The 14580-nt window shown below is 30.6% G+C and overlaps 1 protein-coding gene across 1 annotated transcript; it reads right to left on the minus strand.

Moving 5' to 3' along the window:
- Nucleotides 1-858: 858 nt before the first annotated feature.
- Nucleotides 859-12757, minus strand: LOC125596635 (probable disease resistance protein At4g19530). Its single transcript, XM_048771715.1, has 5 exons — nt 12202-12757; nt 4787-5978; nt 4400-4717; nt 1743-2633; nt 859-1668 (listed from the first exon to the last, which is right to left on the minus strand). The coding sequence occupies exons 1-5, from the start codon at nt 12669-12671 to the stop codon at nt 1066-1068; spliced, it is 3474 nt and encodes a 1157-aa protein (XP_048627672.1). The 5' UTR covers nt 12672-12757; the 3' UTR covers nt 859-1065.
- Nucleotides 12758-14580: the final 1823 nt, after the last annotated feature.

Consider the following 14580-nt stretch of genomic DNA (forward strand, 5'->3'; position numbering starts at 1 on the left):
AGCTTAGTTTCTATCTTGAGTTAGTATTTCGTAGCTTCACCATCTTTTGTTAAAAACATATATCCTTTTGACATGTAGGCTTTGCCGCTTTGGTCTGTTAGAAATTCTGTAGTTTGATTTGTTGCTATCAATAAGGAGCATTAATATTCTACGTTAGCATTGGTTTTATACACTTAGTAGCAGAAAAGAGAAAATATGAGAGCTAAAGCTAAGCTGCTAATGGCACACACGGTTCCATCTGAATGCAAAGAAGCTTTCGGTTTTTTGGTTCCTTTGATGAATGTGGCTGATAGTAAAATCTCTAATGATATCTGCTGCTATAGTATTCTGTCACCTTGGTCAATCACACCATGGGTGAGTTTAGTTGGTTGTGAACAACATGAGCATCTGAATGGTTTGCATCTAAAATCTCACTGTGTTCCACACTCCTGTTGCTATCAAAGAGCTTTGACCTCTCTTCTCCATTGTTCTGTCATCTTCATGGCGCAGCCCCATATCTCCTACTTCTATTTCAAACAAATCATTATCATCCATCAAATCCTTTTTCTTTATACCTTTGTCAAATGACTTGTTATCTTTCTCTCCTTTATTAGCCTTCACCTCCTATACAGTTGCTAGTATTTCAACTATGCTACCTTGAGATGTAAGATATATGTTTTTTTTTTTTCTCATAAAGCTCCAACATTTGGCCACAAAATATCTTAAAATAGAAAAAAATGATTGAATAAAGAAGGAGAAACAAAAGGCCAATGTAGAACCATCAGAAATTCAAAAAAAGGATTTGGAAGGAGCATCTAAAGCATAGACCAACCGTTTGAAAAAAAAAACTCCATGCAACTGGAGCCTTGGCAGACGAGATGATTCAAAAAAGTTCTTACTTATCGAACATTTATTTCCTTGTGGAAAATTTTCAGGACACAACAGAGTGGAAACATGACCAGTTGTGTCCAAAGATACCCAACTACAGATTGATTTGCATTTGGGTGTTATCTCCCAATTGGAATTCTTTGTAAGATTGATTCAGTTGATCCACATGAATCCTCTTGGAAAATAAACGTCCACTTCCTATACATTGTAATCGCCATTCCTTATTGGAGTTAAATTTTGACACTCGATTTCTTCACAAGTTGTGTCAGTAACATCTGAGTTTGTCTTCTGGGGTTCATCAGATGCATACACTAATCTTAGGCCGCACTTGAGCACCTCGACTCTAGCTTTCTCATCTGTGACACCAAATTCAAGGGAAGTTGTAGTTGGAGTACATGCATCTGAGCACTGCTCTTCAAGACATTTGATGTTATTTGAGCATCTTGTATAGCAAATAAAGACATGCTCTGACGACATCTTCTTGTCTTGTTTCTTGCCATTTGCCATCTTGTCTGACTTCTTGCCATGTCTGTTCCAACTTCCAACCAAGCGATCGAAGGAGATCCGCGACCCATCTTTACTTTCCAGCTTAAACTTGCATGTAACCGAAAAGGAGTTGATTCCTTCTTGGCCATTTGGAAAGGAGATAACTACACATAAAGCTATTCCGACAAACCTATTTTCATTCCAATGTGGGGAAAGTTTGAGGTTTAACTCAGATCCAACTGCTTCATGGCAAAACCATGAGGGCACTTCACAACCTGGAAAGCAAATGCTGAACAAAGCCTCTGGAACAAAACCCTGCAGAAGTTATTACAAAAGTTATAGTCATCATAAGGTTACTTGCAAAAAGCAAGAAATGAATGGGAGGATACCTCATTGCAGCGTTTTAGTGCATCTGATAGAAACTGGCATTTTCGTTGAGCGTAGGTTGTGATTCCTTCCTTTGCAGTTCGGTCCAATTTGTGGCAGTCGGTGAAAATGAATGTGGAGTGAATCTGCTCCGATGGCAAATGAGTAGCCAGTGGAGTTGCAACTGTTCTTAGCGACTCGCATCCGTGTGCATCTAAGCACTGAAGATTTGGTGGAAGCTCTGGAATAGATAAAAGATTCTTACAGTGCTTCAAGTCCAGCCATTTCAACTGAGATAGCAGACTGATGTAACCCGGAAGTAAAATGATTGTATCATTTCCGCTTAGGCATAAACGCTGAAGTGAGTTTATATTAGGAATCTCCTTTATTGCTGTCCCATCAAGCATCAGAATCTGCAAGCATTTCATGTTCTTCATCTCATCTGGGAGACTACTTAGCTTCGAACAGCCAGAACATACTAGTTCTTGAAGATCTTTCATCTTGTCAAATCCTTCGGGAAGCTTTGCCAGCTTCTTGCAGTCTTTCATGCTCAATTTAACGAGTCTTGCTAGCTTCACCATGTCTGTAGGAAGTTTCTTTATTGCACTGCCATCCAAATATAGAGCATAGAGAGTTTTTGAAATCACCACAAACTTCTTCAGACTTGAGCAGTTGCTAAGGATGAGTGTCTTGAGAGATTTCAAATCGATATTGGGAAGGGACTCCAGAGCTGTGCACCCTTTCAAATTCAGGAAAACAAGACTTTCCATCTTTTGCATATCCAGAGGTAACGTTTTCAGTGCTGTGCAACCTTCAAGGTTCAGCCTTTCAAGATTGCGAGCCTTTGATAGCCCTGACAAGGTATCCAGTTGACTTGAGTGATTTAGATCGACCCACCTTAGCTTTGGTACAGCCTACGATGAGAAAGGGATCCATACACTAAGTTAGTACAATCCATAGTTCTAAAAATCATTCTAGAACCCCTAGGTGGAAAATCGATCCAAGATTTTTTTTTTAAGTTTGATTTATACGACTCAAATCGGTTTAAACCATTCTACCTTGTTTTAAACCGCTATAAAGCAATTTGCATTGATCTAAATTAGTATAGTTCTGTTAAATTTAATAATTTAGTACAAGTCCACAAATTTATCTCGTTTTTTGTTACATGTATCTAATTTTGATAACTCATCAAAACATATTATAATTAAATTTATAAATTAAAATATCTTATATAAATATATAATATATCATTACAATATTATTTGAAAAGTCAGTTTCTTACATGTCGCGTTTACGTTAACTTTCACGATGGCTTGTTACACTGATACCTTTAGTTATTTGTGTTTATTATTATAATTGCTATTATTAGTATTTAATTTTAATTTTCTTTTATTGTTACATTCCTTTTATAACTAAATTATTATCAAAAAGAAAATTTATATAAAAGACAATATCTATAAATATTTTCGTTTTTATTTTCGATTTTATTAATAAAATTAGAAAAAGAAAATTTGTACAAAAAGAAATATTTTAACTATTGAAGTATAATATTTTAATATATGTGATTTAGTTAAAAAAATTTCCTTTTATATAAATTCCAATTTTATAAACTTTTTCTTTATATTTTATTAAAAATCTTAGGATATTAAAAATAAAATATCCTCTTTCTTAATAAAAATGAAACTATATGATTATACCTCTTGATAGTTAAATTTTTTTTATTTCTACAACAAAATGCACAATTTTATGAAATTTTCTCTTTTTACATTATAGATTTTAACTTTAATATTATTTGACTACCTCCAAAATTTATATAAATAAACAACTGATTCTCATAAATCAAAACTATTAAACAATCGACATAAATATAAGAATCAGTCAATCATTCATCGTTCACAGAAAATCTTCATTATTCATAAAAACTAAGTCTTTCTATTATAAAAAAATCATTCACATGGATTCTATCAGAAAATTCGTTTCTCTTTAAATGTATGCAAAATCAAAATAAACATCATGAGATTTTGGAAAAATAATCTCTTAAAGAGGCTGTTCCTATTGAGATGGTTTTCATTGATAATGAGATAATTTTTAAAATTCATATTTTTCCAATTTCTGCTAATTCTACAATTATCAAAAATCAAAAATTGAAAAAAACCGTATTCATGCAACAATTAAAAGCAATGACTTGATTAAGAAGTTCAAACAAGTTAGTAAAATATGAATTAAAAATAATTAACACAATTAAGATCAATTTTTACACTGGTGATTTTATAATTTTAGAAATAAATATCGTAACCAAGTTGAATATATTGGACAAAAAATTATAACACCACAACTAAACAACTTATAAATAAGATAACATAAAAATACACAAAATATACTAAAAACTCATAAAATATCACTCAAATTATTATATTTTAGTTTCTTATAAATATTCGTGAAGGCGCATAGGCTCGAATGAGTCATCTAGTATAAACTAAATCAATAATTAGTTAAAGCTTATGCTCCGTCTAAACCCCGAATAATCTGTCTAGTTGTTAGTACTCTATAGAGTGCTTACTTACAGTCTAACGATTTTTTCAACATTGGTTACAGTCTAACGATTTCTTGAACATACGTATAATCCATCTAATCAACTGAGACAAAAAACAAAAAAGCAATCAACTAGAGAGTCACTGACCTTCTCATCGTTCCAGATCTGTTTAATCTTGCTGTAAGGTAGCTTAAGGTCTACGAGATTCTCGGGGATGAAATCTTGTGGAAGTTCATCTTTTGGGAAATTTAGCCAATGCAAACATCGTACCTCTTTCAGTGGAAGCTCAAGTTCATCAGGGATGTGTATGTTTTCCTTAGGCTCACACTCCTGAGGACAATGAGAACTGTAGAACTTGAGATACCTGAGATGTCGCATCTTCTTGAATTGATCCCTTCCTAAGGTCACATGGTTCTTCATGTCATACAAGTCGAGAAAAAAACTTCTGACGCTGGTGCCGCCTCCCTGTAAACACCGTACAAAGTCAGCAAATTAAACTAATGAAAGGAGAGTTATTTGGAGGCGTAGTCTCACTTTTCTTTTACGTAGCTTATCGAGCATGTCCCCGTTATTTTTGTTCTGACGGTGCCATATCCGGTGTCTTCCTCTTCCATCCTTAGCATAAGCTTCTGAACCAACTTCCATGGCAAACGTATACAAAAGATCATGCATCTCCACTCGGCTGTCAGAGATATAAATCATGAACTTGTCCTTGAGAGCATCTATTGTGGACATTGTCGCTTTAGGACCAGATGAATCCAGCAAGCTCTTTACATAAACCAAATCATGGGATCTAAAAAAAGCTATGTCAAGAAACGCATCCTTCTGCTCTTGACTCAGTTCATCATAAGTTACTTGCAAGACACGGTCTCGAATACTAGGGCTGAGCTTTTGCGGAAGTGAATCTAGTTTTTCTATCCAGTAAGGCAAGGGTTTGCCACGAAGCTCTTCACCCAATATCTTGAGAACTTGTGGGTGGCCTCTCGCGTAACGCACAACCTCTTTAGAAACCTTCGTGAAAGCTTCCCTGTCGTGTTTGTTTTGGTGATCAAATGCATAGCGATTAAAGTGTTTTAACCCATCTCGGTAGCACAAGAGCGGTACAAAATAAGTACGAAGGATCATGGAATCATCCCCAGGGACCAGATCACGAGACACTGCGCGTGTTGCAATCACAATCTTGCTACCTTTCTTGATCCATTCACGAAGACTCTCAAAAATAACTTGTATATGCGTCTCGTCACTTGTCCCATCAAGAACAATGAAAACTTTTTCTTTACATAGTTTTTCCTTGTATTCTTCGTATGTCCCATCATCTTCTATGTCGTCATTACCAAGCAACTCCCTGAGGAGCATCACGGGCAAGCGTTCCAGTCCCCATTGCTTTACAATGCCGCTTATATTTTGGAGTAAGACGCGTCTGAAGAACCTGCTGTACCACTCATTGTAGAACGCTTTCAAGAGAGTGGTTTTACCAATGCCTGGCATCCCAACAACTTGGACAATACGAGTCTCCACACCATGAATGTCTACTGTTTCTTCCAGTTCCTCCAGGCGTTGTTTGAGCCCACAAATCTGACCTGCCTCCTCCTCTTCTTCTTGTTCTTCTCCTCTAGTGTTTTGTGCATGTTCCACGCATGTTCCATGTGTGCTTTCTTCTAACGGAATTTTGTTCAGCGCTTGCAAAACCTCGTTGACGATTTTATTGATGAACGTGTTCTCGTTGCTGCAATTGTTTGAGAATATGACAAATTGACAATAACAATTTTTATTTATTTATTAAAAGCCAATACTAAGTATTGATTTTTATCCGTAGGAATACTAGGAAATATAACTGGGAATAATTAAATACGTGTACCCTATGTTGGGTAACTAGCTAGGTTTTGCAAATGCCATGAAAAATCAACTATATAATTGTTATTTTTATTTATTTTATTTCTATTTTATTGAAAAAATTGATCCTTGTTATTTGTTCTATTTTAACTAGGCCTGGTACGGATCGGGTATCCGGGCAATTTTAAGGTATCCGGATCTGAATCCTTATCCGGCGGATCTTTATCCGGCGGATCCATAATTTTACTATCTTTATCCGGATCCGGGGTTCACGGATATCTGGGCGTCGGATATCCTTCTAAAAATTGAAATATCCGGCGGATATCCAAATTCGGATCTAGATCATTAAAATAAATAAAAATAATAATATTAATATATATATAAAATATTAACAATAATTTAAAAATAAAAATATATATAATGCTTTTAATTATTTCTATGAGTAATATTACAAAATTTACATAAATTTATATATACTATTATTTTTTTGAAAATATATTAAATAAAATTAGTTTTTATATATAGATATTATTATTTTTGAAATATTTATTAATAAAACCTACGGATCCGGATATCCGGACTAAAAAGTCAAGATATCCGGATCCGGCTTTGACGGATCCAACATTTTACTATCCGGATTCGGCCCCTCCGGATATCCGAATTTTCGGATCGGATCTCGGATAAAAGTCCTAGAACTAATTTTAACTACGCTTTACCTAGAATCTGTTGTAACTTTTTCAGCTTCTCTTTCCCTTCCAAAGTATATTATTTACAAGAAGGATATCAATCTTATAATTACTAGTAACACTATGTATACCTATTTTACCTTTTTTATATATTACAAAAGTATTTACGAAAGTATTATTACTATATTTAGAACTTTTTAAAATGGATCAACAAATAGGTCTATCATGCTAATTGCAGTAGATTCATTGAAGTTTAATAGATGAACAATATATTTAACATTATAGTGATAAAATTTATTTTTATGTGGTAGAGATATTTAAAGTGTCGTAGATTTATTAGTCAACGATAGTACATTTGTTTTTGGTGATAAACTTACTGGGTTATGGTTTACTTAAGGCATACTTATTGTCGATTAATAAATTTATTTGGTGTGATGATAAATTAATTTAGTCGTAGTATTGGTTGTTGACGTTAACCATATTCATAAAACAATTGGACCATTTCGTATATATACTATCAAAATACAAATTTAAGTTTTCTCTCTTCCAGCGTTTACGTGTTTTTTTTTTTTTTGCAACTAGTAGCGTTTACGTTTGGATTGTTGGAATGAGTAGGCCTGGAATTTTTATTCGAGATCCGAATTCAATCCGAGATTCAATCCGGATCCAATCCGAAAATCCGGATATCCGGAGGGACCGAATCCGGATCCGGATAGTAAATTGTTGGATCCGTCAAAGTTAGATCCGGATCCGAATATCTTAATTTTCTAGTCCAGATATCCGGATCCGTAAGTTTTATTAATAAATATTTCAAAATAGTAATATCTATATATAAAAATTAATTTTATTTAATATATTTTTATTTTTATAATAGTATATATAAATTTTATGTAAATTTTGTAATATTATACATAGAAATAATTAAAAAAATATATTTTTTTATTTTTCAATTATTTTTCATATTTTATATATATTAATATTATTTTTTATTTATTTTAAGAATCCGGATCCGGATATCCGCCGGATATTACAATTTTTATAAGGATATCCGACATCCGTATATCCGAGAACCCCGGATCCGGATAAGGATAAGGATCTGTATCCGGATCCCTTAAAATTGTCCGGATACCCGATCCGTGCCTAGGAATGAGTAAGTAAGAATACAAAAACTATTTTAAATACATATAACAAATTTAAAATGAACATTTAGATATTGCAGTTACTAACATATATATACTAAAATAAAATATACTAAAATTCCTTAATCACTTATAAATATATAAAAATATATTTCAATATAATATTAATTTTTATAAATAAATTATATCTTATTAGCAAAAAATATAAATAAACTAATTATTATTATTTATTTAATATTTCATTATAACAATATAAATTTTGTCTATTTAATAGTTATAACTAGGATAAGACCTGCGTCTTGCGCATGATGAGTTTATTTGTATATATTATCGATAGTTTTTTTATATATTTGATTATTTAATTTGTATATATAAAATATTTTTTGTTGTTATTATATAATTTCTTTCCGATGGATCAGATCAATTTTTATTAAAAAGAATTGAACAAAACTATAATTAATACATAATGGATTGATCGGATTGGACATTAAACAAATTATGACATAAAAACTTTATTTTTTCCATCGAACACATTCTTGAAAATAGTGAACAGTATTGTTTTCACAGTTAAATTATTTTGACTTTTATCTTCCATATGGTTTTGAAAGCTTTCAAATCAACCATCGAATTAATACATGTCATTTTAATGTTTTTAGTCGTATACTTAAGGAAAACTTACATTTTTGTAATTTAAAGTCGTTTTAAAAAAATCAAAATATAACATATCAGAAAAAATCTAACATATAAGAAAAATATAACATATAAGTTGTCCTCATTTTTGTATTTTAAAGTCATTTTAAGAAAAAAAATATGACATATAAGGTTTCCTCATTTTTTAATTTAAAGTCATTTTAAAAAATACAAAATATAATATATAAGAAAAAATCTAATTTTTTTTATTATATGGTTAATGTGATTGTTTATTTTTTTAATAATATAAAATTAAACAAAATGAAGAAGGATGCAAAAATTGTTATCAAATATTTATTATTCATAATCATTAATTGCCATATATATGTAAATCATATTAGGTAATTTCGTAACTTTTATTTAGGGAAAGAATACACATTTCTTATATTTTAGGTTAATATAATGTTCTCTAGTGGACATTAAACAAATTATGAAATAAAAACTTTATTTTTTACCTCGAACACATTCTTTAAAAAGTGAACATTATTGTTTTCACAGTTGAATTATTTTGACTTTTATCTTACATATGGTTTTGAAAGCTTTCAAATCAACCATCAAACTGGCACATGTCATTTTAATGTTTTTAGTCGTATACTTAAGGAAAACTTACATTTTTATAATTTAAAGTCGTTTTAAAAAATTCAAAATATAACATATAAGAAGAAATCTAACATATAAGAAAAATATAACATATAAGGTGTCCTCATTTTTGAATTTTAAAGTCGTTTTTTTAAAAAAATATAACATATAAGGTTTCCTCATTTTTTTAATTTAAAGTCATTTTAAAAAATTCAAAATATAATATATAAGAAAAAATCTAATTTTTTTATTATATGGTTAATGTGATTGTTTATTTTTTTAATAATATAAAATTAAACAAAAATGAAGAAGAATGCAAAAATTGCTATCAAATCTTTATTATTCATAATCATTAATTGTCATCTATATGTAAATCATATTAGGTAATTCTGTAGCTTTTATTTAAGGAAAGAATACACACTTCTTATATTTTAGGTTAATATAATGTTCTCTAGTGGACATTAAACATATTATGACATAAAAACCTTATTTTTTCTATTGAACACATTCTTGAAAAAAGTGAACAGTATTGTTTCCACAGTTAAATTATTTTGACTTTTATCTTCTATATGGTTTTGAAAGCTTTCAAATCAACCATCGAATTGATACATGTCATTTTAATGTTTTTAGTCGTATACTTAAGGAAAACTTACATTTTTGTAATTTAGAGTCGTTTTAAAAATATTCAAAATATAATATATTACAAAATTCTAACATATAAGAAATATATAACATATAAGGTGTCCTCATTTTTGTATTTTAAAGTCGTTTTAAAAAAATATATAACATATAAGGTTTCCACTTTTTTGTAATTTAAAGTCATTTTAAAAAATTCAAAGTATAACATATAAGAAAAAATCTAATTTTTTATTATATGGCTAATGTGATTGTTTAATTTGTTTTAATAATATAAATTTAAACAAAAATGAAGAAGGATGCAAAAATTGTTATCAAATCTTTATTATTCATAATCATTAATTGCCATATATATGTAAATCATATTAGGTAATTTCGTAGCTTTTATTTAGGGAAAGAATACGCACTTCTTATATTTTAGGTTAATATAATGTTTTCTAGTGGACATTAAACAAATTATGACATAAAAACCTTATTTTTTCCCTCGAACACATTCTTGAAAAAGTGAACAGTATTGTTTTCACAGTTGAATTATTTTGATTTTTATCTTACATATGGTTTTTAAGGCTTTCAAATCAACCATCGAACTGATACATGTCATTTTAATGTTTTTAGTCGTATACTTAAAGAAAACTTACATTTTTGTAATTTAAAGTCGTTTTAAAACATTCAAAATATAACATATAAGAAAAAATCTAACGTATAAGAAAAATATAACATATAAGGTGTCCTCACTTTTGTATTTTAAAGTCGTTTTAAAAAAAATATAATATATAAGGTTCTCTCATTTTTGTAATTTAAAGTCATTTAAAAAAAATTCAAAATATAATATATAAGAAAAAATCTATTTTTTTATTATACGGTTAATGTGATTGTTTATTTTTAATAATATAAAATTAAACAAAAATGAAGAAAGATGGAAAAATTGTTATCAAATCTTTATTATTCATAATCATTAATTGTCATATATATGTAAATCATATTAGGTAATTCTATAGCTTTTATTTAAAGAAATAATACACACTTCTTATATTTTAGGTTAATATAATGTTCTCTAGTAGACTTGAAACAAATTATGACACAAAAACCTTATTTTTTTCATCGAACACATTCTTGAAAAAAGTGAACAGTATTGTTTCCACAGTTAAATTATTTTTACTTTTATTTTCCATATGGTTTTGAAAGCTTTCAAATCAATCATCGAATTGATACATCTCATTTTAATGTTTTTAGTCGTATACTTAAGGAAAACTTACATTTTTGTAATTTAAAGTCGTTTTAAAAAAATTCAAAATATAATATGTAATAAAATTCTAACATATAAGAAAAATATAACATATAAGGTGTCCACATTTTTGTATTTAAAAGTCGTTTAAAAAAATATATAACATATAAGGTTTCCTCATTTTTGTAATTTAAAGTCATTTTAAAAAATTCAAAATATAACATATAAGAAAAAATCTAATTTTTTTATTATATGGTTAATGTGATTGTTTAAGTTTTTTTTAATGATATAAATTTAAACAAAAATGAAGAAAGATGCAAAAATTGTTATCAAATCTTTATTATTCATAATCATTAATTGCCATATATATGTAAATCATATTAGGTAATTCGGTAGCTTTTATTTAAGGAAAGAATACACACTTCCTATATTTTAGGTTAATATAATGTTCTTTAGTGTTATATAATTATGAAATAATGTGACACCATTAGATTAAACTATACCTTATATTAGATGCTTTAGAATTCTTTGAAATAGAATTTAGAAGACATCTAGAGTGTCTCCTAGGATTTGGAGATTTTTTTTAATTAATACAAAATGAAGGTTCTAATTTTTCAAATGTTTCTTAATTAATATATAGGGGATATGGTAATATTATTAGTTTATTGTTATACTACTTCGCTAGTCAAATCAGAGAAACGCGTTTGTTCTGTTTATGTAAAGATCTTTTTTAGGAACCGTGATCTGACGGATTTCAATATTTATGTAGTAGAAAAGAATAACTAGTATTTCGAATGGTGTCTGCCTTATTATTATTATTATTTTTATTTTTTAACTGGCACCAGTTCTCGAATGGTGTTTAGTTTTCTAGTTTCGCTCGCACCATGTTTTTCCAACTTAGCTCCATATGTTACAAAATTTACACATGAGCGGTGTATTTTTAAGGAAAGAATAAAATTATACGTTTCTCCTCATTTTTTTCTTTTTGGCGATCACCATTGAAAACCTAACTGATTAGTTTTAAAAGAGTGTGGAAATATTAGACATAAAACACTAAACAATTTGTACCTTTTTCAGACTCTTAATAGGCCACATTCTTAAACCAAAAAGAACAAAGACAGTTTTTTACCCAAAAAAAAAAAAAAAAAAAACAGTTTGTACCTTTTTCCGTCAAATTCGAAGCCCAAAAGGTTGCTAACATACGCCAGAGCCTCTTTCCAATTTTCCATTTTATCATCAGTAACACCTCTCTTTTCATTTTTCCTGAGGGCATCGCCAAATTCTCCCGTCTGATACCTAACGGTTTTAGGGTCCACGTTGTAGAAGATGGGAATGGTCTTGAGCTCGCCGGCTTTCGTGCGTTCTTTTATTCTTTCTAGCTCGTCCAAGCACCAATTTGACTCTGTGTACAATTTGGAAAAGACAGCCAGTGCGATTCTCGACTTTTCGATCTCCTTGAAAAGATTACTTAGAGGTTGGCCTTTCTCCGCATCCTCATCAATGAAGATCTGGATATTTTTATCTGTCAAGGCCTTAGCTAGATGGCTGATGAACTGATAACGAAGTTCCCCACGGAAATTAAGGAACACTTGGTGCTTAGGTACGCTGCGGACAGTGGAGGAGGCAGCCATGGGAGAATGATTTGAAGATCAAAAATGGTTTAGGGTTTTGGCCGAGTGGTGGGAGTTGAAATAAAAAGGCCTTTCAAAAAAATATGTTTTGGTCTTTTTTTTAAAAAAATAATTGTTTTGACCAATTCCAACCATTTCAATACTACGACTAGCATACTATCTTAATTTATAATTAGTACTAAACCAAATATTAAGGGTATGTGGTTCGGGTAGTTGGAAACCTTTATATACTAGTATTATCCCCGGTGCTAGCACCTACAATTTTAATTTTTTCTAAACTATCCGATCATAAAATTGTAATGACTATCAAAATAAATTATTGTTTTATTTATATATTTTCTTAATCTAGATAACACATTAATACATAAATTTGGAAATACTGAACCAATTTCTATGATGTTAGTTTTGAGAAATATATACAACATACATGTTTTTGAAAGCTTGTTTCTGTAAAAAAAAATTAAGATATATTCTAACACATAAAAGTATACATTGTGCTACGTATGGGCATTATTATTATATAAAAGAAGACTATTAAACATACTTAAACATGTGTTTATCTTCATGCTTCCACTACAAGAAAACACATGCTTAACGACGAAAATTTACGAGGAAAAACAATCCTCGTAAAATTGCGTCGAGTTTACGACGAATTTACGTGAAAAACTAAAGTCATCGTTATTTCCTCGTAACGTAACGACAAAACTGTTTCGTCGTAAAGTGGATGTAACTTTACGAGTTTTTTACGAGGAAAAACTATTTCCTCGTAAATACGACGTAAACTTTGCGTGGTATTTACGAGGGAATAGTTTACGTGTATGTAGCGAGGAAATTTTTGAATCCACCAACTTTATAGGTGTTACACGTTTTTTATGCCCACCAAATTAATTTTCGTCGTAAATTCATAGCAAAATTACAACTACCAGATTCGAATTTTCCTATAAATATGGATGTTTGAACATCATTTTAAACACACCAACAACAAAAAACGTGAAAGAAAAAAAAATGGCTGGCTCCGGGAATATTTACGAGTTGCGGAAGTGGATGTATATGCATAGAGATGCTAACGGGAGAGTGACGAAAGAATACCTTGCGGGTCTGGAGACATTTATGCATCAAGCAGATTCAACACCGCTCGCCCAAGAAAGTGGTAAGATGTTCTGTCCTTGTCGGAAATGCAACAATTCGAAACTGGCAAACCGTGAAAATGTTTGGAAGCATTTAATAAATAGAGGTTTCACGGCAAATTACTATATCTGGTTTCAACATGGAGAAGGTTTTAATTATGATCAGAATGAAGCTAGTAGTAGTAATAGCAATTTTCAGGAAAAAGAACCGGTTGATCATCATTTGCATAATGAACATAGTTACCATCAGGAGGAGATGGTAGATTATGATAGGGTTCATGATATGGTAGCTGATGCATTCGTAGCTCATGATGAAGATGAAGAACCTAATATAGATGCAAAAAAGTTTTACGAAATGTTAAACGCGGCGAATCAACCACTTTACAGTGGTTGTAGAGAAGGTCTCTCTAAATTGTCGTTAGCTGCTAGAATGATGAATATTAAAACTGATCACAATCTACCTGAAAGTTGCATGAACGAATGGGCGGACTTGTTTAAAGAGTATTTGCCGGAAGACAATGTGTCTGCTGATTCTTATTATGAGATTCAGAAACTGGTTTATAGTCTTGGGTTGCCTTCGGAGATGATAGATGTTTGCATCGACAACTGCATGATCTATTGGGGAGATGATGAGAAGCTAGAAGAATGTCGATTCTGCAAGAAGCCACGATTCAAGCCGCAAGGACGGGGACGTAATAGGGTACCGTACCAAAGGATGTGGTACCTACCAATTACAGACAGATTGAAAAGATTGTATCAATCAGAGCAGACTGCTGGAAAGA

This window comes from Brassica napus, unplaced genomic scaffold, assembly GCF_020379485.1.
Source record: "Brassica napus cultivar Da-Ae unplaced genomic scaffold, Da-Ae ScsIHWf_1254;HRSCAF=1789, whole genome shotgun sequence".
In the NCBI taxonomy this organism is placed as follows: domain Eukaryota; kingdom Viridiplantae; phylum Streptophyta; class Magnoliopsida; order Brassicales; family Brassicaceae; genus Brassica; species Brassica napus.

Excerpts from the sequence above, each read along its gene's own strand:
- LOC125596635 (XM_048771715.1), bottom strand. The coding sequence starts at position 12,671 with ATGGCTGCCTCCTCCACTGTCCGCAGCGTACCTAAGCACCAAGTGTTC. Across the intron at positions 4,718-4,786 it reads ATAAGCTACGTAAAAGAAAA|GGAGGCGGCACCAGCGTCAG; the intron begins GTGAGACTACGC and ends CGGTGTTTACAG. Across the intron at positions 1,669-1,742 it reads CACTAAAACGCTGCAATGAG|GGTTTTGTTCCAGAGGCTTT; the intron begins GTATCCTCCCAT and ends TAACTTCTGCAG.